The 26,335-nt window shown below is 40.6% G+C and overlaps 1 protein-coding gene across 2 annotated transcripts in view; it reads right to left on the bottom strand.

The window, feature by feature from the left end:
* Window positions 1–1,073: 1,073 nt before the first annotated feature.
* Window positions 1,074–26,335, bottom strand: part of tspan33a (tetraspanin 33a) — a 46,564-nt gene continuing 21,302 nt past the window's right edge. Inside the window, exons 2-8 of one of the 2 annotated variants that reach the window (XM_043713984.1) lie at window positions 15,032–15,089; window positions 14,660–14,787; window positions 13,331–13,405; window positions 8,805–8,900; window positions 7,288–7,413; window positions 4,347–4,508; window positions 1,074–2,167 (exon numbers count right to left, since the gene is read on the bottom strand). In XM_043713984.1, the coding sequence (XP_043569919.1) occupies window positions 2,066–2,167; window positions 4,347–4,508; window positions 7,288–7,413; window positions 8,805–8,900; window positions 13,331–13,405; window positions 14,660–14,787; window positions 15,032–15,089 (747 nt within the window). In that variant the 3' untranslated portion in view covers window positions 1,074–2,065. Of the gene's footprint in view, window positions 2,168–4,346; window positions 4,509–7,287; window positions 7,414–8,804; window positions 8,901–13,330; window positions 13,406–14,659; window positions 14,788–14,899; window positions 14,995–15,031; window positions 15,090–26,335 lie in introns of both variants that reach the window. The other variant, XM_043713985.1, reaches the window with a different exon arrangement.

Below are 26,335 nucleotides of genomic sequence, written 5' to 3'. Positions count from 1 at the left end.
AGTGCTGAGCGCTGGAGGCCCTGCACAGACAAACAAGCTCATTTTCTATGTAATTGCCAGTTCATCTCCTGTGGTATGAATTGCGCACAGATTGATTTAAACAAGGACTTGTTTGGAATATTTCGCAGGGCCCTGAATAGTTTGTGTGATGGATGAAGGAACACAAACAGATAAATGATAGATTGTGATTTGAAATGGGTGGGGAGGAGAAAAGAAAAAAAAGATTCAAACAAATGATCTTTGACTCTTGGCCTGGCCGCATTTTTATTAACATCAATCTAACCCTTCTTGCCATCACCACCAATCTAGAAACCAAACTGGATTTTAGGAAAGCTACGATATGATTGGAGGCTTAAGTACTGGAATCATTCAAGCAGAGGTCAGATCATTCAATGAGCGGTCCACAGGGACTTTTGGGGAACAAGGATGTAGTTAGCTCCATAGCTTGCAAGAACTCTCCTGCATAGTATATATTGATTCCTTGATCAACACAAAATTTCCTTAATCGTAAAGGAAAGGTTATAGCTGGCCACCTGAGGCAACACAATATCCTATGTTTCCATCTCCATTTTCCTTCACCTCTGATAGGGTTTTTAAAAAAAAAAAATCTCTCTGCCACTCCCAGGCTGGCCAACCTTTTGATATATCCTTATAAGTGAGTCCAAACAGGGAACCTGGTAGGCCATTTGGCTATACTTTAAGCACAGTTTTGATCTCTCCACCTTCCCTCTTTAGGGAGAAAGTGAGGTCTGCAGATGCTGGAGATCAAAGTTGAAACTTTATTGCTGGAACAGCACAGCAGGTCTGGATGCTGCCTGACCTGCTGTGCTGTTCCAGCAATAAAGTTTCAACCTTCCCTCTTTAGCCAAGAAAGTGCATGTCTGAGATTAGGAATTTTTGGCTAAGGAACTGCAACTGTGAAGGTAGAATCTGAGAAGCTGAGCACATTACTGAACTCTGTCATTCCACCATCTGCTGGAACAACTTCCACCCCCATGCTGCATTATTTGGACGACTCAAGTTAACCAAAAGTAAATATTTAAGGTACTTTAACACAGCAAACAACTTATAAATTTTATTAAAAGACAAAAATATTTTATTTAGCAAAAATTTAAATTAACAATTGGATATCAGCATTATCCACACAAACCACCCCCCTCAACACACTCATATACAATTGGAAAAGCCACATCACTGTAACATCCATTTCAATACAATAACACCATAAGTCAGGAATTATCTTCCCTCTTTTAGTGCTAGGTTTAGGTTCATGACTGAGGAAGCACATCGACAATTTTAAATGCCTTCCAGCCATGTTTGGGAGGCACGGAATTCACCCCAGATTGTCTTTCTCAGAAAGACAATGTGTTAAGAGACAACAGTAAGACAGCAACACAAAACTGACAGGTTAACAGTAACATACAGGAACAGAGTGCATGATGGGGCACAGATATTTCACAAACAGCAGCAAACATGGTCATCAATTAGCACAGCTTCCCAGAAACAGACAAATAAATCTCTTAAAATACAAGTGCAAAAAAAAAGCAAACTGGACTGTATCAATGACATATACAGGATGCTGGAGTTCTGAAGAAGGGTCACTGGACCCAAACCATTAACACTGATTTCTCCACATAGAAGCTGCAAGACCTGTTGAGATTTACCAGTAATTTCTATTCTTGTTTTTGATTTACAGCATCTGCAGTTTTTTTGTTTTTTTTTAAATACAGGATGTTCAATATAGCAGTCATATTACAGAATCCCTACTCCAGATATTTACAATACAAATAAATGTTAAAATGTGACATTGATAACCGAGATGAGAGATTAATTTAAAACAGAGTTCCTGTCATCAGTGTGTACAATACATGAAAAGTTGAGTGGTTTCTATTCATCCTTATCGACCACAGTCCTTTCTGAAAAAACACTTCCAATGCACTTCAGAATTCAATTGCTCTTCATGTCAGCAGCTTGTAAAATGGCTCCAGGGGAACAGTGTGCTGCCTCCAATGTGAGAATAGCTGCGATGTTGGGTGGGGGAGGGGTGTTGACTAACAGGGAAGAGTCAGTACCATGGGTCTGCTCGGTGCTGGCTGTTGTATTTCTGGAGTTCAATCTGATCTTTGATCTGGTTGATGAGGATCTGGGAGAGAAGAATTCCCACCAACTGGAGATGGCAGCCGAAGAGAGAAGTAGAAACAAAAAAAAGTGAAGAGAGACCCACACAGTTTTCTTAAAGGAACAGTTTTCTGCAGCTAATAACATTCACATATTTGTTGTCCACATTCTTTTGGTATCATCTTATTTACAGTGGTAGTTCAGTGCGACACTCACCAGAATGTCAAAAGGTCATGAGCTCAACATCCATTCCATTGAATTGGGCACATGATCTAAGCCAACACTGAGGGAGTGCTGCAGAGGTCCCACATTCTGTTGAGACATTTGGGGCCTTAGTTTTTCAAAAGGATTTTAAAGAACCTATTATAACTGTGTTCTCTCTGGTGTACTGGCCAATATTTATCCCTCAAGCAAAGCCTAATCACATCATCAGGTCATTATCGTTTATTATCAGTCCCTTCCTGTACACAAATCAGCTAACAATTTTCCCACATTACACCAGTGTCTACATTTAAACAGCCCTCCTATACTTAGTGAGCTTTTGGACTTCCTGATTGTGAGAAAAACATTATAATTGCAAGATCTTTCCTTGTTAAAGGGACATTGCTGCCTTCCAGATTGTCTGGTGGTACCCCATCATTGTTGAAGTATTCCTCTCAATCATGAGGGGAAGCAGCCTCTTGATCTACACACATGACACAACCATTGTAGGACAAACGTATCCTGGTTTGTGGCTCTTTTCTACCACATGGAAGCACTATTTTAGAATGCCTGCTCCACCTTCCTCCCAGAATCATCAGATTTACTTAGGTTTTTCTCAGCTTCAATTCTCCTTTGTGCGGGGACAATTTTCACTGGTGCTCATACCTCCGCCCTGATGGGTGTCCACTAGATACTATTCAACTGCAGGACAGTGCACATCCAAAAATTAACACTGGATGGGAACCAGCTGATTTCAGCATCCAGGAGGCACACTGAGATTGGTCTCTGCGTCAAAGGCAACACAAGGAGGGAATATAGAATGAATAACACTGGATCTCTCCTTCTGATTACAATCCAGTCACTGAAGAAACTCAGGAGCATCATCTCTCCTTTTACCCCAGAGCTTGCCATCAAGGTTCACGGGAAGATGTACTGGGCAGTTGATTCTTTTTGGGGGTGGGGTGGGGAGGGGGATGGCTGGATTGGCATAGCAGGGGACTGTGGGATGCCAACGAGAGCCCAAAACAGATAAATTCTGAGAATAAACTGTATAGATTATACTAGTTCCAAAGTGAAGTACTGCCAAAATGAATATAGGCCCCTTAGAGAATGAGGCTGGGAACTAATAATGTGGAATCATGAAATGGCAAAGAGGAGTTGAATAAACACTTTGCATCAGTCTTCACTGCAGAAGATAGTAACACCATTCCAAAGTTACTAAATAATCAAAGGGCAAAAGGAGGAGAGAAAATAAATACAATAACTATTACTCATGAGCAAATGCTTGAACATCAAATGAATTTAAAAACAAGGCAATCTTATTGAAACATGCAAGATTCTTTGGGTCTTGACAGGAAAAATATGGTAAAGTTGTTTCATCTTGTGGGAGTCTAGGACTAAGGGACAAAATCTCCGAATAAGGGGTTTTAAAACATTTAAAACATGGATGAGGAATTTTTGCTCCCAGAGTGTGGTGAATCTATGGAATTCACATGCAGTCGGCTGTCAAGGCTGTGTTGTTAAGTATATTCAAGGCAGAGATTGACAGATTTTGAAGTCAGCAAGGGAGTCAAGGGCTATAGGGAAAACGCAGGCAAGTGGAGTTGAGGATTATCAGATTAGTTATGATCTCAGTGAATGGTGGAGAAGATTCAATGGCTAAATTAATTCTGCTCCCATGTTTTATGGTCTTCTTTCAGTATAAAAGGTTACAGATGACCCAGTTAAGAAGCTGAAGATGATTAAAGGATTTGGTAGAGTATATGACCGAGAAATTAGTTTCTCTTGGTGGGGACTGCAGAACAAGGGGTCTTAAGTTTTTATGGCTAGAGGAATTCTACACCTCCTCCCCCGCACCCCACACACACAGGAACAAACCCGACCCCTCGTGGGACTGCATCAATTGAAAACCTGTGTTTCAATACGTAATACGTTTTTGGTAGGCAAGGGTAATTAATAGATACAGATCAACCATGAATGGTGGAACAGGTTCCATGGAGGTGAGATTAAGTGGATGTGATACTGACCTGTGGGATAGCAAAGCCCAGGGCTACTCCTCCCAACAGGAAGAGATTGCTATGGATCCAGTTGACTAGCTTGTCAATGCAACCATTGGTGTAGATGTATTCTTCCGCTGCCAAATAGTCCAGGTCCTGCATCCCATGGCCACACATGGTGTTGATCACCTTCTGCATTGGAAGGACACAGGGGTCAGAGATGGCAAGTGCACCATAACAGAGAAGCATGTGTATTCAGCTTTTTCACATTTCCACAAACCCTATTCAGATAGATACACTTGATGCTGTGTCTACTTTGTAAGCAGTTTTATTCTTCCATTTGCTCCAAATAGCAATATCTGTGATATGTGCACTTAATCTGTGAGACAGTAACTATCAGAAACTATACATTGGATAATCTTCTGTAGGATAGAGGATCATAGAAAAATACAGATTAGAAGGAATCCATTTGGCTCATCGTTTCTGGGCTAACTCTTTGGTATGGCGATCCAATAGCTCCCTTCTCCCCAAAACCCAATAAATTTTGATCCTTTATATATGATCCAATTTTCTTTGGTAAAAGATTATTACAGTCTACATCCGCTGCCCTTTTAAGTGATGCATCCCAGCTCATAATAACTCACTGTAGAAAGGTCTTTTTTCTCGAGTCACCTCTTTCTTTGTTTGTTACATAAAAAAACTTGTATTTTCAGGTTACTAATTTGCTTACCACAATTTCTCAACATTTACTCTCTCAAAACCCTTCATGTGCCAAATGTTCTCTAAAGCTTTGTCCTAAGGAGAATAACTCCAATGTTCCCAATCTCCCCACCCAACTGAAGCTACTCTAACTACTGTAGTCAGAGCTTTTACAGCACAGAAAGAAGCCCTTTGGCCAATCATGTCCTGTCAGTCATCATGCATTTATCTATTCTAATCCCATTTCCCAGCATTTGGCCTTGTATGCTATGGCATTTCATCCAAATACTTCTTACATTTAAGTGAATTCCAGATACCCACAACCCTCTGGGTGAAAAACGTTTTCCTCAAATCTCTTGTAAACTTTCTTGTTCCTTACCTTAAACTGAGCCCCTGGTTATTGACCCCTGTACTATGGGGAAAACATCTCTCCCCATCCAGCTTCTGCCTCTCAGAACATTACATACCCTGATCAGATCTCCCCCTCAGCTTTCACTGCTCAAAGAAAAACACTCCTGCCTATTGAGTCTTTCTTCATTGTAGAAACATCCCAGCCCAGGCAATATCCTGGTGAATCCCTTCAGCATTCTCTTGTGTAGTAACAATTCTTCCACAGTGTGGTGACCAGAACTGTTACTCTGAATTTCCTGTAACTCCTGCCCACAGGCAAAGTATACGACTACACCACTGCATGCTGCCCTCAAAGCTGCTGTGGGGGGATAGAAACGATCATACATCTCCTGCTGGAACATGCCTTTGCAAAAAAAGTCTGGAGAAAGATGCAGTGATTTTTGTCAAGATTAGTTTTGAGCAGCTCTGTAGTGCAGGATTCTGTGCTCGATGATGTGTGTCCTGGGGAACAGACTAAGACAAACATCAACTGTGCCTGGAGGGCCATCAACTCTGAAAGATGCTCTTTGGACTGCCCAAAAAGTGTTGGTCAACTCCTTTCTCTGGAAGACCTTGATCATTTGTCACATTCCAAGGTCCAGGACTACATGCTGAGGGATGCACTAAAACTTGGTGTAGTTGCTGTCAAGGCACACGGGTTTAAAAAAAAAAACACCATCCAAAGTCTTTCAGCCAAAGTTAATTGGAGGCCTGTTCAGTTACTGGACCCTCCTGATGCCTCAAATACATAAATATAGCCTTGTACAAGGAAGAAATGCCTTTGATTGGTTTGTTGGATAGTGTCAAACTCCAATGTTTGCTTGTTTCTTCATATGTCACTGTACAGAACTGAACTGCTTTAGTGATTATGTATATAGAGATTGGAAACATTGGGGTTATTGTCCTTGAGATAGAGAAACTTTCAGGTTAATCCTTACTGTACCTTTAATTGGACATGGTAGTTTATTTGGAGAACGTATCTGGCACATTAAATGGGTGCAAAACCAGTATGTTGATGAACTTGTGTGCACATCACCTACAACTGACAGTAAATTGGGAAAAAGGTGAATTTCCCGATATGGGATATTGGAAGCAGGAACTCATTGTGTTCATTGTTGAAAAAACTTTACCAAGCTGGTATGTGATTGTAGTTGTGGACAGTATGGACAGAAAGAAGATTCTATCACCAGTGATAATGCATTGCAGAGTTTATTACATGAGAATCTGAATAAAGCAGAGCAGCTGATCTTGGCCAACAAACAAGAATGTTGGAATGTAGCTGAAATTCTTCCATGCCTTAAACCGACCTAATTAAAAGATTATCGATGGTATATTCAAACTTGCTGTGCTCTGACTGGACAAGGACTATGGTAGGGGTTGGAATGACGATGTCAAATATCAAATAACTTCCAAAGAAGAATGCATAGACTATTAGACTATGTCTCTTCCAGTGGTAACAGCTCCATGCTCACTTTGTTATTGGTATTTATTCTCAGACTAATTACACTTTTTCTTCAAAGTAATAAGCTTCAATCATGGATGAGATACTCTAATGGTCTTTGTATAAAAGTGAAACCACTGTATTATGAGGTGAGATGATGGAGGGTGCAATATGGAGGGTTGAACCAAACTAACTTTGATGGGAGTATAGCCTGTAGAAAGTATCCATTATAATCTGAAGGTTGGGTATATGTATTACATTTAATCCTTAATAAACTTACCAATGTTCTTTGTCTGACCTGCTGAGTGTTTCCAGGATTTTCTCATTTTTATTTCAAATTTTCAGCATTTTGTTCTTGCTCTTTGACTGTGTGCTTGTATCATTATTAATTTAGGAACAGGACTGCAGCCTATCAGTATTCATCAGCATTAGTGTACTTACCTCTTTAGAGCGCAGGCAGCACGAATAGGGGACGGAGCAGCGTTCCCGGCTGGGGTTCTCTTCCGTGCAGTTGAAGTACATATTGTGGCTCCAGTCCTTGTATGAGATTCCCCCACAACAGCTGAACTGTGGAGCCAAAAAAAAAGTGGGGAACACAGCAGCAGAAGGAAGACAAACAGATTAGTGCCTTTTGCTCTCAGTGTTGGACCGCATGTCCTTTTCCCCAGCCTCCTCCCCTGAAAGTGCCGATCCCCAGTGGGGTTTGTCTCAATTGTTGCTTGCTCGCCAACCTTTGCACTTTTCCTAGAGGGAGTACTTGGGACATCAGTTTAACATCTCATCTGAACGATGGTATCTCTGACAGTGCAGCATCCCATCAGTACGGCACTAGATTATCAGCCTAGGTTATATGCCAAAATATCTGCAGTGGGATCCAAGTCATATCATCCTGATTTGAACTTAGGCTTTCCTTGATTGTCGCTGGGTCAAAATCTTGAAAACCCCTCTCTTACAGAGAGTGTGCATCTTTATATCAAGGGCCTCAGTGGCTCAAGAGGGTGCTCACCATCCCCCTCCCTGGCACAATTAGGGATGGCAAATGATAAGTGTCAACTTTGCCAGTGACACCCATATTCAGGGCTTTTTTTTAAAATGCAAGTGAATTGACCTTAAATGAATAAGAAAACAAAGCATCAGAACCCAATATAAAAATAGTGGATGACAAAGTTAGATGACAGTTATAATATTATGAAAAACTACAAAGGATATAAATGGAATGGGCTGGTACGTTCCATGAACGTGTTACATTTTGCATTTTGGAAACAAAATAGGGAAACAAGCAGCATTGTGGTGTAGAAGGACCTTGGATGTACAGTTACACAGGTTGTTAAATGCAGGATTACGGGGATAGGGTAAGGTAGGGTGCTTGGTCCAGGTGGAATGCTCTTTGGAAGGTTAGTCTGAACTCAATAGGCCAAATGGCCTATTTCCGTCCTGTAGAGATTCTGTAACTTATGTCAAAAAGGAGATCAGGACAGAAAAATCCAAATAAAATTCTCCATTATGCCTACAGGCTGAACATGTCAAATTAACTAACTGGAGGTTAAGATTGTGAAGTAGAAAAGGAATCCATTCTTAATAAAGTTTACATTTTTACATTATATCTGAATTTTTAAGATTATTGCTGCCGATTGAAATCTAAAATTGAAAGATTGAGTAAATGATTGTTTCAACAAATTGTCGAATCCAGCTGTACATTATTTACAACTAAATTACTTCATTGTCTCCAAGACTATGTTTCTCTTTTGAAGGCCTCAATAACTCAAACATCAATGCTTCAGCACTTTGTTAATCGTGTGGCAATGGTATTTCACAATGTATGTTAAGAAGCAACTCAGTGCAAGTGAGGGGTAAGAAAGGAAGATTGTAAAAAGAAATTGGAGTGTGAGTGACACAAGGATACTGATCAGATTAAAAGTAATTTAATGGAGAGAGTTTATGACCACATGGCACTGTACCTGCTTCTGCCCATAGTCGATGAGATTTTGGAGATCTAGGTCGTCTCGATAGTGGACTATTGCACTGTCAATGATCTCACTGACCTTTGATCGGGCCTGTGTTAGAAACAAGGGAATATTTGGGAATTAATGACAGACATAACTCCAATTTATCAAGTAAGGCCTCCCCTTAGCCACTTAATAAACCCAGCTGGACTGCTACTTGTGGGCATGAAGATATAAAATATGTAAAAAGACTCTTTTCTGGGTGTCCACCTTAAGAACCCACCCATTACTTTCCTATCAAGCTTAATCTTCCATAGTCATTATCTGCTCAATATGTAAGGGTACAGGAATGAGGACACAGGACTACTAACTTCAGCGAAGGCCAGTTCAAATTCCAACATAAAACTGAATTCAAGTTCCTAAATGTAAGTAATAGCATTTAGAAATATAAAGCTGATGCCAGGGAGAATGACAACAAAGCAATTGGATTGACTTAGCAACTAACAGGTCACCTTGGGAAGGAAATCTGTCACTTTTGCCCAGTTCAGCCTACACATGATTCCAGTCCCATAATGTGATCGACTTTAATGCTTGCTGAAGTGGTCTAGAAAACGACTACAAATTGGGCAGAGCAAAAACCACCTTTAGCAGATGGTCGTGGCTCAGAAGACACCACTAGGTACGTAGTTCTTTGAAGTTTGTGTCACATACAGACAGGATGATTAGGGCATTTGGCACGCTTGGCTTCATTGCTCAAAATGTAGTGTACAGGTGTTGGGATGTCAGTGTTGAGGTTTTTCAGGATGTCATTGGGGCTTCTTATGGAGTGCAGTGCCCAGTTGTGGTTGCCCTGTCAGAGGAAGGATAATACCAAGTTGGAGAGGGTTCAGAAAAGATTCACCAGGATGTTGCCTGGTTGAGTTAAAAGGGAGAGGCTGGATTAACTGGGACTTTTTCCACTGGAGCATAGGAGGTTGATGGGTGACCTTATAGAAGTTTTTAAAATCAGGAGGGGTATAGATAAGGTGATAGGCAGGTGTCTTTTCCTTACAGTGAGGGAATTACAAAATTAGGGAGCATATTTTTAAGGTGAGAGGAGAAAGATTTAAAGAGAAGATGAGGGGCAACTTTTATTCAAGAGTGGTTCGTGTGTGGAATGAACTTCCAGATTAAGTAGTGGATGCGGGCACAGTTTGCTCAGTTTAGATTAGATTCTCTACAGTGTGGAAACAGGCCCTTCGGCCCAACCAGTCTATAACGACCCTCTGAAGAGTAACCCACCCAGACCAATTTCCCTCTGACTAATGCACCTAACACTATGAACAATTTAGCATGGCCAATTCACCTAACCCGCACATCTTGGGACTGTGGGAGGAAACCTGAAAAGACACTGGAAGAAGTACACAAATAAGAAAGGTATGAAGGGCTATAGGACAAGTTCAGGCAGGTTTGGGATTATAATTGGCATGGACTGTGTGGACTGAAGGGTCTGTTTCCACTATATTGCCACTATCAGCTAAAGAAGAGATTCAAACTGTCAGATTTGCAGTGATTCACTTCCACAGCATCCTGCACTTCCAGAATGAACCAGCAGAGAGCAGATTAATGGAACTTGAGAAGAATCCTTGGACTACATTTCCCAGTTTCTTCCCCTGCCTACACAAAAATATTGTAAATGTTGTAATATAGTTAGAATTCTATGAACAGATCTGGTCTCCATATTAGGAAGAGAGGGGCACTAGGAAGATTTATAAAATTTAACACACAAAGGAAGATTTATCATGAAAGATTGAGTGGGCTGGAGTTCCTTCTCCAGGGAAAAAAGACAGACAGTGACTTGATAGTGTGCTTTAAAAATATGAATGTAAGACATAGAAGATGTATCCACTTGAAGAGACCAAATTTAGAAATCAACACAGAATTCAGCAGAAATTTGAATGTGAACTTGCTATTACAGGGAATAATTAAAGAAAATAGCATAGATACATTGAAGACTAGAAAGGCAAATGAGAAGAAAATTGAAGGGTATGCAAACAGCAAGATAACCAGTACAGATTACTTAGGCCAAACTGGTTTTAAGTACAGCAATATGTCAATGTAATTTGATGTGCCTGCATGCGAGCTTTTATGAGAATTTCTTTGTTAGTAGAACTGAAAGGGGGAAATAGAACTAATTTCCACACATCTATAAACAATAATCTAACAGTTCCTCCAACTAAAATGGAGCTGGTGTGAAGACATTACAGAACATTCAGTAACCAAGCAGTGTACCACACAACAGCTGAGTAATAGTCCAGCAAAAACAGCAAGATTCCCAGTTTTGAGGCACTTCCCCTATTGCAGTATATATGCTCCATTCTGGTATGTGACAGGAACACAAAAGGGTTGACCAAGTAAGTTCATTGTTTATTAATTCTCCACAGATCAATGTAGAATGAATTAGCGCACAGAAGATAGTGGAGCTGTGTTACTGGACACTAGCACACTAAACATAATGAATAAAAAACTGGAACCACCAAAACGTGACCATGAAACAGTTAAGTTGTTGTAAAAACTCAATTGCTCCTACAATGTCCTTCAGGGACAGAAACCGTAAATGCAGTGTGCTGTGGAAGTGAATCACTGCAAATCTGACAGTCTGAATCGCTTCTCTAGCTGATGATGGAAATAGTGGCATCTTCTTCAGCCAGTTAATGAATCTGTAAAATTCTTTACCACAGAGGGCTGTTGACATTGGTCATTAAGTATATTCAAGGTTGAAACAGACAGATTTTTAATCCGTAAAGGGATCAAGTGTTATGAAGAAAGGGCAGGAAAATGGAGTTGAGGATTATCAGATCAGCTGTGATCTCAGTGAATGGTAGTGCAGACTCAATACGCTGAATGGCCTACTTCTAATCTACACGCGATTCCAATTCAACACCACCATAGTTAACGCTCAACTCTCCACATGGCCAAGTAAGCAACTCTAATACATTAAATTTCATGACAGATGGGATCACAGTGAAGGAAAAGAAAGCTCCAACACCTCTCATAACATCTAAATGTTAGTACCATGCATATCCAAAAACTTACTAAAGGTTATGAGGGTGGCACAGTGTTAACATTGCAGCCTCACAGCGCCAGCAATCTGGGTTCGATTCCCACCTCGGGTGACTGTGTAGAGTTTCCACATTCTCCCAGTGTCTGCGTGGGTTTCCTCCGGGTGCCCCGGTTTCCTCCCACAGTCCAAAGATGTGCAGGTCAGGCGAATTGGCCATGCTCAATTGCCCATAGCGTTAGGTGCATTAGTCAGGGGTAAACAGAGATAGGGGAATGGGTCTGGACTTGGTGTGGACTTGTTGGGCCAAAGGGCCTGTTTCCATACTGTGGGGAATCTAATCTAAGTTATAGTTTGAAAAGCCTGCAAACGTTCAGTCAGATGCTCAGAATTCTTCGAGGTTGACGCTGGTGAAAGGATGTCTGAATGTGTAGCTGCTCTGGGAGCACAGGTGGCAGTCCAGGAAGAACTTACAGCTCACTCAGGCAGTCTGCATCAGACTGTAAAACCAATACATATTCAAAATATGCAAGACTATTGCTGCAGAGAGTTACAAGGAGAGGCTGGATAGGCTGGGACTATTTTCAAGTGAGTGTAGAAGGTTGAGGGGTAACCTTACAGAGGTTTATAAAATCATGAGGGGCATGGATAAGGTGAATGGCAGGAGTCTTTTCATTAGGAGGGATTTCAAGACCGAGGGAGCAAATTCCGAAGACGACAGGAGAAAGATTTAAAAATGACATAAGGGGCAACTTTTGTTTACACAGAGTGGTTTGTGCGTCGAATGAACTTCCAGGGAAAGTGGTGGATATGAGTACAGTTACATTTAAAAGACATTTGGGTATGTACATGAACAAGAAATGTTTGGAGAGATGTATGCCAAGTGCAGGCAGTTGGGACTAGTTTAGTTTGAGATTATGGTTGGACTGAAGGGTCTGTTTCCGTGCTGTATGATTCTATAATGCAGTTTCACTGGCTTTCAACAGTATCAAGTCTCTTTTCTCTGAAAGCAGTGGTTATGATTTCAAAATCTTGCTTTGCTTTCAGCTGATCAATCACATGGATGCGTTTTACACAGGTTGAAAGCAGCTTTCAGCCCAAATACCGCGGATGCTTAACTACATCATCAGCTCAATGCTAATCCTCTTGTAACCAGTAATACACATACCACACATTTGGTAAAGTGAGAAGCAAATATGAATCTTTACACTGATTTAGACTTTAAACACTTACCCCTTATGCCCCTCAAGTTCCATATAAATAATCATCTGCTCATCCAACTTACCCGTGTTCACCTCAGAACTCATCCATCATCCATTCCCCAACATCATCACATTTCCTACAACCTTCTCCATTTCTCCAACGAGTCCCAGTCTTAAATCCCATATTGATATCACTGGATCACAATTTCCTCATTTATCTCAGCTATTTCCATCTCCATTCCCCCATTCCCTTCCCCAACCCTTCCTTTCCAGATGCATTGAAAAAAATAAAAGCATACCTTATCGGAAAAGACAAAGCCTAGAACGCCGGCAACCAATTGTAGCAAAAAAATCAGTGTCAGGCAGATAGAGAACTGGAAAATCAAATCACAACAAATCAAAATCAGAATAGCAGTGTGAGTGTTGGAGCGCACTGGCAATCAAGGGGGCAAGTGGTACTGGGTAGTAGATAAAGATAGGTAAAACTGTAATAAAGACTGACCATCAAAGCAGCCCAAGCCCCATAAATCAACAGCTGCCTCAATTGCCCTAAACTAATACTTTATAGAATAGAAACTCCGAAAGAAACCATTTGGACTATAATGTTCATGCTGGCTGTCACAAGGACAACACCCCCATCCCTTCCCCAGAGCCCGCAATTAATTTTTCAGATAATTTTCTAAATCTTCTTTGAAAAGTACGATCGAATATATGCAGGGCTGGCATTCCAGATCCTAAACTCTCACTGCTCAAAAGATTCTCTTGGGTATTATTGTTGTTTCCTTTGCCCATCACCTATGAAAGCTTCTGGTTCTTTGACCCTTCCATGATTTGAACAATTTCTGCTGGTCTACTCTGTCCAATTTATAATTTGAAAATCTCGATCAAATCTCTTTACCAATCCATCTTTGCAACCAAAGGGTCTCAGCCACAGAAGTTTTATTGTGATTCTTTTTAGCACTCTCTCTGAAGCCTTCCCATTCTTTCTGGGTAGTGCTGGCACACACTGGACAGGATATTCCAACTGTCTACAAACAGCTGTCTCAGAACTTTCTTGGTCTTGTACTCCATGTCTCTTATTTGTACAGCCCAGGATTCCACAAACTTTAATAAATACTTTCTCAAGCTGTCCTACCTTCATAGGTTTGTGTACATTTATTCCCAGGACCCTCCCCCTTTCGAAGTGTGCCCTCTACTTAATATAGTTTCTCCTTGTTTTCTTAACAAAGCAGATCACTTCATAATTCCCTACATTTCAACTCACTGCCACGTGTCTGCCCATTCCACTCACTTATACCCTTATAAAAGTGTTATTACTATCCTTAGTTCATAATACAGAGATTTTGATTATCTGAAAATTTTATTCAATTTCCTGCCATTGACGATACCAGTGACAAGGGTTACAACATAAAAGTCTTCCAGAGAATCCCTCATCACTCTTGGACCTTCCCACCCTCAAGTCTGGGCAAAGTAAATTGTAGGATAATTATCAAAGTTGATAGAGGGAGAGGGGTCCTGACAGCAGCAGCAGCTCAACTTTAGCCCCATTTCTCAGTGAAGCAAGTCCTACCCTCTACTCTGTTACAACACAGATGGGCACATCCCCCAGCCTGATAAGTGTCACTTACCGTCTGAAGGAGGCAGATGTTCTCACGCAGCGATCCTATACAGCCGCAGAATGTGATCAGGAACATAAGTGCACCTACCACGATGAGGAGGATGGCAGGGTCCACTGCAAGGCAGGCCATGGCAGCCTCTGAAAAATATGGAAAAGTTTTGTCACCCATAACTATGCAAACCTCAACTCTCTATTCCAATTAATCCCAGCCCCATTCACATATCTTCTCTTGTCCTCATCCAAATCTCACCTTTTGCTTTGCAATCCTAATAAAACTCTTTCCTCCACCCCCCGACTTCCTTTCCCATCCAGAATTCTGCCTTTCCTCCAGTAGTTTCTGAAACACTGAAGAAATAAAATGATAATACATCACATCACTCACCCGCGTGCTTCATAACTCTGGCATACAAACCGATCGCAATCATCACCATGGCAATACTCTAGAAAGAATAAACAATTAGGTTACATTTAGTCAGGGAAATTATAATGCTATTGCTAACTATAGTGAGGTTTAAGTTCAACTTTAGTCTGGCTTCTTTCTCAACAGCTATGAGGCAATTTGATGGAATGACTGATTTTTAAAGGTTATAATAAATCTCCATCTTCCCAAGTGGGAGACAATTGCCTCTCAATTACATTTGTGTAATTGGTTCTCAGGATGTGGCATTTCTTAAGGTTACTAGCACTCTGACTAATCACGGAGGCTCCAGAACAATGTTTAGGATACCATTGAAGTGAAACGGAGATGAAATTTCATTCAGCACATTTTAATAAATATACACTAGTTTTTCTTTCAAAACTCATAGGAGATGAGGGTAATAAAGGAATTTTTTGACAGACAGACCATTCGGCAAAAGGAGCTTGTTCACTTTCTGATGGGAAGGTATATGCTGAAGTTAGATGTTTTAGTGCCCAATGGCAGCTGGTTTGGGGTCTTGTGATAAAACTCAAGAGATAGCTATCCAGCCAGAGATGACAAAGTAAGTATCACTGGAAAAGCCAACGAGGAGTGTCTAAAACTGTCTTTAAGAAGTGGTGCTAATGGCCTTTGGTCAACTAAGTAATTGGTTCAAAAGTCAATTAAGGAGTCCGTCAAGTTGGTGCAGGCAATGCGATGGATAGGAGGGAATATTGTTTACTAAAGAAGCCAAATAGGCTCAATAACCCTCTTACAAAAGAGGATCATGTTTTAGCTTGAACTCACTCCTGTCCAATCAGATTCTTAGCGCTGGAACAAATACACCCAAACAATGGAACCTTGCAACCATTTTTGGATTTCAAGGGCTTGCCAGCCAGGTAAGAGGTCAAACAGACCCCATTGGCTATTATTTGGACACCTCCAAACTTAAGTAACTTTGATTCTGGATCAGTGGTGCTGAAAGAGCACAGCAATTCAGGCAGCATCCGACAAGCAGCAAAATCGATGTTTCGGGCAAAAGCCCTTCATCAGGAATAAAGGTAGAGAGCCTGAAGCGTGGAGAGATAAGCTAGAGGAGGGTGGGGGTGGGGAGAAAGTAGCATAGAGTACAATAGGTGAGTGGGGGAGGAGATGAAGACGATAGGTCAGGGAGGAGAGGGTGGAGTGGATAGATGGAAAAGGAGCTAGGCAGGTCGGACAAGTCAAGGGGACAGTGTGGAGCTGGAAGTTTGAAACTAGGATGAGGTGGGGGAAGGGGAAATGAGGAAGCTGTTGAAGTCCACATTGATGCCCTGGGGTTTAAGTAACTTTCCTCAGCCCTGAAGCTCTTCAACCATGGTTTGAAACAGGTCACTCAGCCCCCCCAGGTTATTGGATTCTAACCAGGATTTTTAAACATAGACAAAAAAGACACAAACATTGCACAAAGTCAGTCTATTAATTATACCAATCCAACCACACTCATATGAGTCCAGCTGTTTCCTTTTAGAATACTTGGGCATCACTTAATAACTATCACCCATTCCTTTCTGACTAATTGCTTGCTATATTAATTAATGCTCTTCTCTTTAATTGATATATTTTTCAAAATGAGGAAATTGAAAATAAAGATAATGATTTTTATTCATATTCTAAAATGTATTGTAATACAATTGACCTTCTATAATTCCCCTCTAAAGAACTATTTTAAGATGTTCAATTACAAAGTGTGCCAAACTATTTGTTTCTATGTTCTTATAACATAAAATGACCTTCTCTGAAGACATTTAATCATTTCTTAGGACAAGTATTTATTTTAGTAAAACAATCTGAAAATTGGTGTCTTGCATCAACCCATTTTATTTTAGAAATTTATTATTTTCAAGGTTTCCTTTAGACTATCAAGGTCAATTTTCATCCTTTCACAACTGAATATTGCCCAGGAAGGAGAATGATTATCCATAAAACATTCTACGGGCATTTTTTGTTGTATAGGATTTCTTTCAGAACATTAGGTATCAACTGCTTCAATCAGTAGCAGTATTTCAGCAACTAAGATGCTTTTAATTATCCTTCTTAGTTTCTTAACTTCCTGTCTAATAAACACATTTATTACTATTCCAAACAAAAATATGATAAACCCTGCCAGACTAGAACATCAAGCTGGGAGCTAGGTGAAGCAATGACTTCATACCTGCTGGATCACTCAAGGCTGGAAACTGGAGGGTGAATTTCTCGGAATTTAGTTTCTTAAGTGTTTTATTAGCTCTCAGAACCTCCTAAAAATGTTTTAACATGGTCCTCAGTTCCAACAGATCATAACTGACATTGGGTCTAGCCGGAATACACAATCAATTCAACTGACCAATTTTATTGTCTACCTCGATGCACGATCCTTTTTTAGTGAGGTTCTGATTCTATTTACAGAAATGTCATTAACATGTCCGACATAAAATTATTTATTCAAGATCACTCCTGACTAACTCTGCTCATGACCAAATTTTCATAAAGCCCCATGCAAACTGACTTCCAGTTTTAAATTTATCACACATGAAAATCATAAACATGGATCATAAAGATGACTAGGTAAAAACAATGACTGCAGATGCTGGAAACCAGATTCTGGATTAGTGGTGCTGGAAAAGAGCACAGCAGTTCAGGCAGCATCCGAGGAGCAGTAAAATCAACGTTTCGGGCAAAAGCCCTTCATCAGGAATAAAGCAGAGAGCCTGAAGGGTTGAGAGATAAGCATCCTTATCTCTCTACCCTTCAGGCTCTCTGCTTTTATTCCTGATGAAAGGCTTTTGCCCGAAACATCGATTTTACTGCTCATAAAGATGACTGGCAGTTTAGTTTTGTGATACCAGTAAAACCAGTGAAAGGTCCACTTAGGAGCATTTGGTTTAATGGATTAAATAACATTACACATATAAAACTATGGTGTCGGCAAAACAATCTTTAATGTCATAGAAAATCTTTCAAGAAATTGTAATTAGATATGAAATAACTGAATTCCCATAGTATTTATGCAAACAATCACAGCAGTAAAAGTACATGCTCACATTTAACAATAGGAGTATTTCTTCCATTCTTTGGATGTTGAAACGTATACTCCCACAGTTCCACAAACTATACTGGTGTGGTCTAATTTTTGCTTCTTTACATTTGGGCATTTTGATACAGAGGTCCAAGTGCTGTTTTCAGACCAAGTGGTTTCTGTTGGTATCAAGAGGCTAATTTCAATAAACATTACTTGTTGTGGAAATATTATTTGTTTGCTTCCTGGAGGAGTAAGCTTGCACATGTCATCTTCCATCTTAACGAATTCCTCATTTGTAGTAAGGTCATGACTTTGGGCATTCGAATGTCCTTAATGGCCTCACAATGCTGCAAGGCTCGACAAACTTCTTCTGAAATCTCAGCCTGAAATAAATAAGCTTCTCCCTCAATGCAGGCTTTCAAGTGCTCAGAAAGTGAGCTAATTGCTGTTCTTTCCCCATCCAGGGGTGATCACCAATTTCTTTACAATTTCTCCCAAACCCAACTGATATGGAGGGAAACCAGCCCCCCGCCCCATTGGTCCACTAAAACTTTGAAAAGCATCTAATCTATTCCCACACAATTTCTTTCTCAAACACCAGTGCCAAATGGATATTTCTTTGCTATATTCATCACATAAATGTTCATATTTTACACATACCTTTATCCTTACTCTTGGTTAAATGCAAGCACTGAATGATGAATTTAACCAGTGTACCCAGTCCAGTCATGAAGTATTTCTTCATTATTTTGCCTACAAGCACCTTTTTCCTCTTTTCTATTATATAATATTGTAAACTGAATAAATATAGTTGCCAAGTCTATGAAGCACAAGATAACTTATGTCCCCTTACCTCATATCATCAAGAACATTGCACAACTTCATTAAAACCTCATTAATGTAAGACTCAACATAGGCCACAATAATACTTTTATTTTTAAAAAACACTGATCACATCTACATGTTAAGACTATTCTTGGTCCCCAACTCTAATCTTTAGTAGGCTTTTTAAATTTTTGGAGACCCCTATCACCTAATGCCATTAACACTTTGATTAGAGGAATTCCCAGGAATACAATTAGGTCCAGATTATGTAAACTATAAACCACACAAACTTCCCAAAAACAATCACCTTATGTTTGTTATTCAGTTTCATTTCAGCTTTTTTCATTGATAGCTTAAGACTATTTATTAAAACACTAAGATTATTTCAGTTGATACAACGTTTGTGCTGATTAAGTAGCTTACCCCAGCTTCTTTCTACTTCTGGAAGTAAGACTCTTTTTTTGTGACTTCAGTGCATAGTCAATCCCAAATCTGAATCACATTGTATGTTCCACATGAGTTCAGAATAGGAGCAGAAATAAACTATTTGGCCCCTTGGGTTTGCTCCACTATTCAATAAGATCACGGCCGATTCGGCTCATCTCCAATCCCACATTCCCATCAACCTACAATCACCTTGGATTCACATACCTAACAACAATCTATTTACCTCTGCCTTTAAAATAATTAATGGCGTTGTTTCCTGAGGCAGAATTCCAAAGTCACAACACTCAGAAAATAAATTCTGATCGGTCTTAAAGGGTGACCTCTAATTTTAAAACAGTGCACCCTATTTTTGGAGTCACTCACATTATTTTAAATGTTTACCTTGTAAAGATAATTCAAGATATTATATATTTTAATACAGTTACCCCTCACTAACCCCAGTGAAAACAAGCTCAGTCTGTACAACCTGGGCATGAGAACATAAGAAATGAGAGCAGGTATTGGCCATTCCGCCCCTCAATGTGACTCCATCATTCAACAAGATCATAGCAGATCTTCCCCAGGCCTCAACTTCTCTTTTGTGCCAGTTCAACATACCCATCAAATTTCAAAAATCTATCCAGCTCCTCTTTAAATACCGTAAATTAGCTAGCCTTCACAATTCTCTGGGAGTGGAGAATTCCAAACATTCATTATCAACTAGGAGAAGAAATTCATTTGCCTCTCAGTTCTAAATAAGTGCCTCTTATTATTTAACTATATACCCTAGTTCAAGATTCACCTACTAGTGGAAACATAATCGCAATATCTACTGTGTCAAGTCACCTCCCAGAATCTAGTATATTAAGACCACCCCTCATTCTTCTCAATTCTAACGAATAAAGGCCTGAGCAGTTCAGCTGATCATGATTAGTCATCCCAGGAATCAGCCTAGTGAATATCTTTTGAACTGCTATGAGTGCTAATATACCATTTTTAAATAAGGGAACCAAAACAGTATATAGTACTCCAGGTGTGGTCTCACCAATACCACATACAGTTATAACATGACTTCCCTGTTCAAAAAACTCCAACCTCATAGCAATAGAAGGTCAAAATTCCAGATGCATGGACACTTTAACTGCACAACAAGACCCTAACTATTGTTCGCAAATACTTGGAACTTGTTTGGACATTTTGTGCAATGTTTCCAGTACAGTTGGCACTCGAACCTGGGCATTCTGGCCTAAAGATAGGGACTCTACCACTGTTGGTTGAGATCTTTCAAAAGTCACTGGAGTCAGGGAAAGTCCCGGATGATTGGAAGATCGCTGTTGTAACCCCCTTGTTCAAGAAAGGATCAAGACAAAAGATGGAAAATTATAGGCCAATTAGCCTAACCTCGGTTGTTGGTAAAATTCTAGAATCCATCGTTAAGGATGAGGTTTCTAAATTCTTGGAAGAGCAGGGTCGGATTAGAACAAGTCAACATGGATTTAGTAAGGGGAGGTCATGCCTGACAAACCTGTTGGAATTCTTTGAAGAGGTGACAAGGTTAGACCAGGGAAACCCAGTGGATGTGGTCTATCTAGACTTCCAAAAGACCTTTGATAAGGTGCCATACGGGAGGCTGCTGAGGTGGTGAAGGCCCATGATGTTCGAGGTGAGCTAGTGGCATGGATTGAGGATTGGCTGTCTGACTGAAGGCAGAGTTGGATAAAAAGGTTTTTTTTTTTCGGAATGGCAGCCGGTGACAAGCGGTGTCCCGCAGGGTTCAGTGTTGGGGGCGCAGCTGTTCACGTTATAGATTAACGATCTCGATGAAGGGACTGGGGGGCATTCTAGCGAAGTTTGCCGATGATACGAAGTTAGGTGGACAGGCAGGTAGTACTGAGGAAGTGGGGAGGCTGCAGAAGAATCTAGACAGTTTGGGAGAGTGGTCCAGGAAATGGCTGATGAAGTTCAATGTGAGCAAATGTGAGGTCTTGCACTTTGGAAAAAAGAATACAAGCATGGACTACTTTCTAAACGGTGAGAAAATTCATAAAGCCAAAGTACAAAGGGATCTGGGAGTGCTAGTCGAGGATTCTCTAAAGGTAAACATGCAGGTTGAATCCATGATTAAGAAAGCAAATGCAATGTTGTCATTTATCTCAAGAGAGGGTTGGAATATAAAAGCACCGTTGTGCTACTGAGACTTTATAAAGCTTTGTTAGGCCCCATTTGTCCAGTTTTGGGCCCCACACCTCAGGAGGGACATATTGGCACTGGAGCGTGTCCAGCGGAGATTCACATGGATGATCCCTGGAATGGTAGGTCTAACATACGAGGAACGGCTGAGGATCCTGGGATTGTATTCATTGGAGTTTAGAAGATTAAGGGGAGATCTAATCGAAACTTACAAGATAATACATGGCTTGGAAAGGGTGGACGCTAGGAAATTGTTTCCGTTAGGCGAGGAGACTAGGACCCGTGGACACAGCCTTAGAATTAGAGGGGGTAAATTCAGAACAGAAATGCAGAGACATTTCTTCAGCCAAAGAGTGGTGGGCCTGTGGAATTCATTGCCGCGGAATGCAGTGGAGGCCAGGATGCTAAATGTCTTCAAGGCAGAGATTGATAAATTCTTATGTCACAAGGAATTATGTCACAAGTGGTTAGCACTGCTGCCTCACAGCACCGGAGACCCGGGTTCAATTCCCGCCTCAGGCGACTGACTGTGTGGAGTTTGCACGTTCTCCCCGTGTCTGCGTGGATTTCCTCCAGGTGCTCCGGTTTCCTCCCACAGTCCAAAGATGTGCAGGTCAGGTGAATTGGCCATGCTAAATTGCCCGTAGTGTTAGGTAAGGGGTAAATGTAGGGTATGGGTGGGTTACGCTTCGCGGGTCGGTGTGGACTTGTTGGGCCGAAGGGCCTGTTTCCACCCTGTAATGTAATCTAATCGAATTAAGGGCTACGGGGTGAATGCGGGTAAGTGGAGTTGAAATGCTCATCACCTATGATTGAATGGCAGAGTGGACTCGATGGGACGCATGGCCTTATTTCCACTCCTATGACTTATGGTCTTATGGTGCCACAGCACCCAAGAACTGTTTGCAATTGTATTGAGTCACATCTGGGTGTTTGAAATTAATTCTTCTCTTATAGTCTGTCATTGTTGTTTCTGTCATTTTTGACTTCTGCCAAAAAATGTCATTATCCTTACTCTTCTTTGTAATTTTCCTTTCTTAGTAATGCTTTGCCCCAAATCTGGACATCTTTCCAAGTCTAACCATGTTTCCTCTGACTTAAATTTTGTCCATAAATGTTAATAGGTTATCCTTTAAAGGTCAACAGAAAGCCACAAAAAAAAAAGCTATAAAGAAAATTAAGATAGATTATGAGAGTAAACCAGCTTAGAATATAAAGACAGGTAGCAAAAGTTTCCACAAATAGATAAAATGAAAAAAAAAGAGTGTGGCTAAGGTAAACATTGGTCATTTAGAGGATGAGAAGGGGGATTTAATAATGGGAAATAAGGAAACAGCCGAGGCATTGAACAGGTATCTTGTGTCACTGTTCACAGTGGGGGGGATATGAATAACCAGTAATTAACAACAAGGGGACTAAGGTAGGTCTAGAATGATCCAGAAATGATCACTATCATGAAAGAGATAGTGTTGGGCAAGCTAATGGAGCTAAGGTGGACAAGTCTCCTGGCTCTGATGGAATGCATCCCAGGGTACTAAAAGAGACAGCTGGAGAAATAGCAAATGGTAATTTTCCAAAATTCGCTGTACTCTGGGGCAGTTCTAGCAGATTGGAAAACAGCAAATGTGATGCCATGATTAAAAAAAAAGGAGGTAGACAAAAAGAAAATGGGGAATTATAACTTCTATAGTGGGGAAAATATTTGAATCTATCAAGGAAGAAATAACAAGACATTGGGCAGATGCAGCATGGGTTCATGAAAGGCAAGTCATGTTTAACTAATTTACTGGAATTCTATGAAAATATTACATTGCAGTGGACAATGAAGACCCAGTAAGTGTGGTGTATCTAGATTTTCAAAAGGCATTCGACAAAGTGCTGCACAGATAGCTGCTACAAAAAGATAAAGATGCATGGTGTTGCAGGGAATGTATTAGCATGGATAGAGGATTGGTTAAATAACAGGAAGCAAAGAGTGGAGCTAAATGAGTGCTTTTCTGATTCCTGATCAGTGACTAGTGGTGTGCCTCAGGGATCAGTATTGGGGCTGCAATTGTTTACAATTTACATGGATGATTTGGAGTTAGGGACTATATGTAGTGTGTCAAAGTTTGCAGAAGACACTAAGATGAGTGATAGAGTAGCAATGTTTGCAGAGGACTCTGAAAGTTTGCAGAGGGATACATTCAGTGCAAGTGGGTGGGCAAAGGTCTGGCAGATGGAGTGCAATGTTGATAATTGCAAAGTCATCCATTCTCATAAAAATAAAAGTAAAAGAGGACTATTATTTGAACAGTGAAAAGTTGCAGTATGCTGTTGTGCAGAGGGACCTGGCTGTCCCTGAGTGCGAATCACAGAAGGTTGGTTTGTAGGTGCAGCAGCTGATTGGAAGGGCAAAAGGAATTTTGTCTTTCATTACATGAGGGATTGAGTTTAAAAGCAGGGAGGTTATGTTACAGCTGTAGAGGATGCTGGTGAGGCCACACCTGGGAGTTGTGCGCAGTTTTGGTCTCCTTACTTGAGAAAGATGCATTTGCAGTAGAGGGGTTGCAGAGGAGATTCACTAGGTTGATTCTGGAGTTGAAAGGATTGGCTTATGAGGACAAACTGAGTAGACTGGGATTATATTCATTGGAATTTAGAAGAATGAGGGGAATCTTATAGAAACTTGCAAAATTAGGAAGGGAATAGATAAGATAGAAACAAGGAGGATGTTTCCCTTGGTAGGTGAAACTAGAACAAGAGGGCATAGCCTCAAAATTAGGGGGGAGCAGATTTAGGACTTAATTGAGGAGGAACTTCCTCACCCAAAGGGTTATGAATCTTTGCTCAGTGAATTAGTTGAGGCTTCCTGATTGAATGTTTTTAAAGCTGGATTGGTATATGAATAGCAAGGGTTTGGAGGTATATGGGCTGGGTGCTGGCAGGTGGGACTAGATTGGGTTGGGATATCTGGTCGGCATGGACGGGTTGGACTGAAGGGTCTGTTTCCATGCTGCACATCTCTATGATTCTAAGATAGATAATGTTTTTGAACAGTAAACGAATTCAGGGTTATGGTGAGAGGATGCGTAAGAGGAGTGAGGCCACAAAAAGACTAGCCATGATTCTATTGAATGGTGGAGTGGGCTTGAAGGACCAGATGGCCTACTCCTGATCGTGGTTCTTACGTTCTAAACCTTTCTCAGTGTCTAATTGATTAGTATCTCTCTGAAGATACTTTGCACCTCATCCTGCTTGTGTTTGAAGTGACAGTACCAATGCCATATCTTGATGTTTTTTCCCCTTTGATAAGGATGTAATTCATGTACATATGATCAATAGTAAACAAAAGTAGATAGAAGGATCAGCTTCACAGAACATTTATGGGAAAATGGAATCTTAACACTTTACATCTTGCCTCAGTTATTCTTCCCTAAAGGAATTCCAAATACAATCCTCTGTATGAATGGTGTGGTGTTCACTTATTGGTTACAATAGATCATGTAACTTGTGCAGAAGCTGCATTCAATACCTTGAGACACAAGCTGGTTAAAAAGCTGTCACGCAATAGATTTTACAATTTTTAAGTTATAGTTTGTCACAGAACCGAGAAGGGAGGCAGTTGAGCTCAGACCTCCTGAAATCCTGCAAGCAAAATGGGGAAGAAACTCAAGGAGACTGAACAGAAGTGGTCCTAACTCAAGCAAAGACCCATTACCAATTCAGCAGTGACAGATTTGAGGATTTTCCATTGCTCTGCAACAGACATTATATCATCTCCAAAAACTAAAATCAAAATAAGCAGCACAGTGGCTCAGTGGCTAGCACTGTTGCCTCACATCAGCACAGTCCTGGATTCAATTCCAACCTCAAGTGACTGTGTGGAGTTTGCACATTCTCCCTGTGTCTGCGTGAGTTTCCTCTGGGTGCTATAGTTTCCTCCTACAATCCAAAAGATCTTAAGGTGAGGTGAATTGGCCATGCTAAATTGCCCGTAGTGCCCAGGGATATGCGAGCTAGATGGATTGGCCATAGGAAATGCAGGCTTACAGAATTAAGAGTAAAGGGGCAGGTCTGGATGAGGGTCAAAGTGGACTCAATGGGCCAAATGGCCTGCTTCCACTCTGTAGGGATTCTATGATTCTAACTGAACCATCTCATTCCAGTGCTATGGTTTGTTCTTTTTAATTACATTTTCCACTCAAGACATTCCTGCAGAGTTATCTACCTCATCGGTTCTATTTGTAAATGAAGAAGCATGTGTTTGGCTTTATAGGGCTACAGTTTAAACTTGCACAATAGTGGCTAGTAATTCATTTTACCAATTGTTTACTTTGAATAAACCTATCATTTAACAAGTGTTTTTGATTATTGATGGAATTTGGCAAGTTCCTTTTGTTTTGGATAGCAGTCCAGTTCAGGTAACGTTACCATCTTGGTGATTCAATTGGTCATTTATACATTTGTGATGGCTCATAAAGTAGTGAAATTTGATTCCAGTGCAGTACACTCTATGCACCTGGGAGAAAGTTAGGACTGCAGATGCTGGAGAATCAGAATCGAAAACAGCAGGTTAGGCAGCATCCAAGCAGCAGTAGAATTGAAGTTTCAGGCATAAGTCCTTCCTGATGAAGGGCTTATACCCAAAATGTCGTCTCTCTTGCTCCTCGGATGCTGTCTGTCCTGCTGTGCTTTTCCAGTGCTACACTTTTTGACTCTCACTCTTCCCAGCTGGGTCATGGTAATCAATTGATCAATTAACAACCACCACTTGTTTCTCTTCTAATCTTAATTACTTATGATATTAACATTCATCATTCATTTAG

The sequence above is a fragment of the Chiloscyllium plagiosum genome, chromosome 23 (assembly GCF_004010195.1).
Source record: "Chiloscyllium plagiosum isolate BGI_BamShark_2017 chromosome 23, ASM401019v2, whole genome shotgun sequence".
NCBI lineage: Eukaryota > Metazoa > Chordata > Chondrichthyes > Orectolobiformes > Hemiscylliidae > Chiloscyllium > Chiloscyllium plagiosum.
The sequence above is the reverse complement of the archived record's forward strand: the minus strand, read 5'-3'. Positions and strand labels throughout refer to the sequence as shown.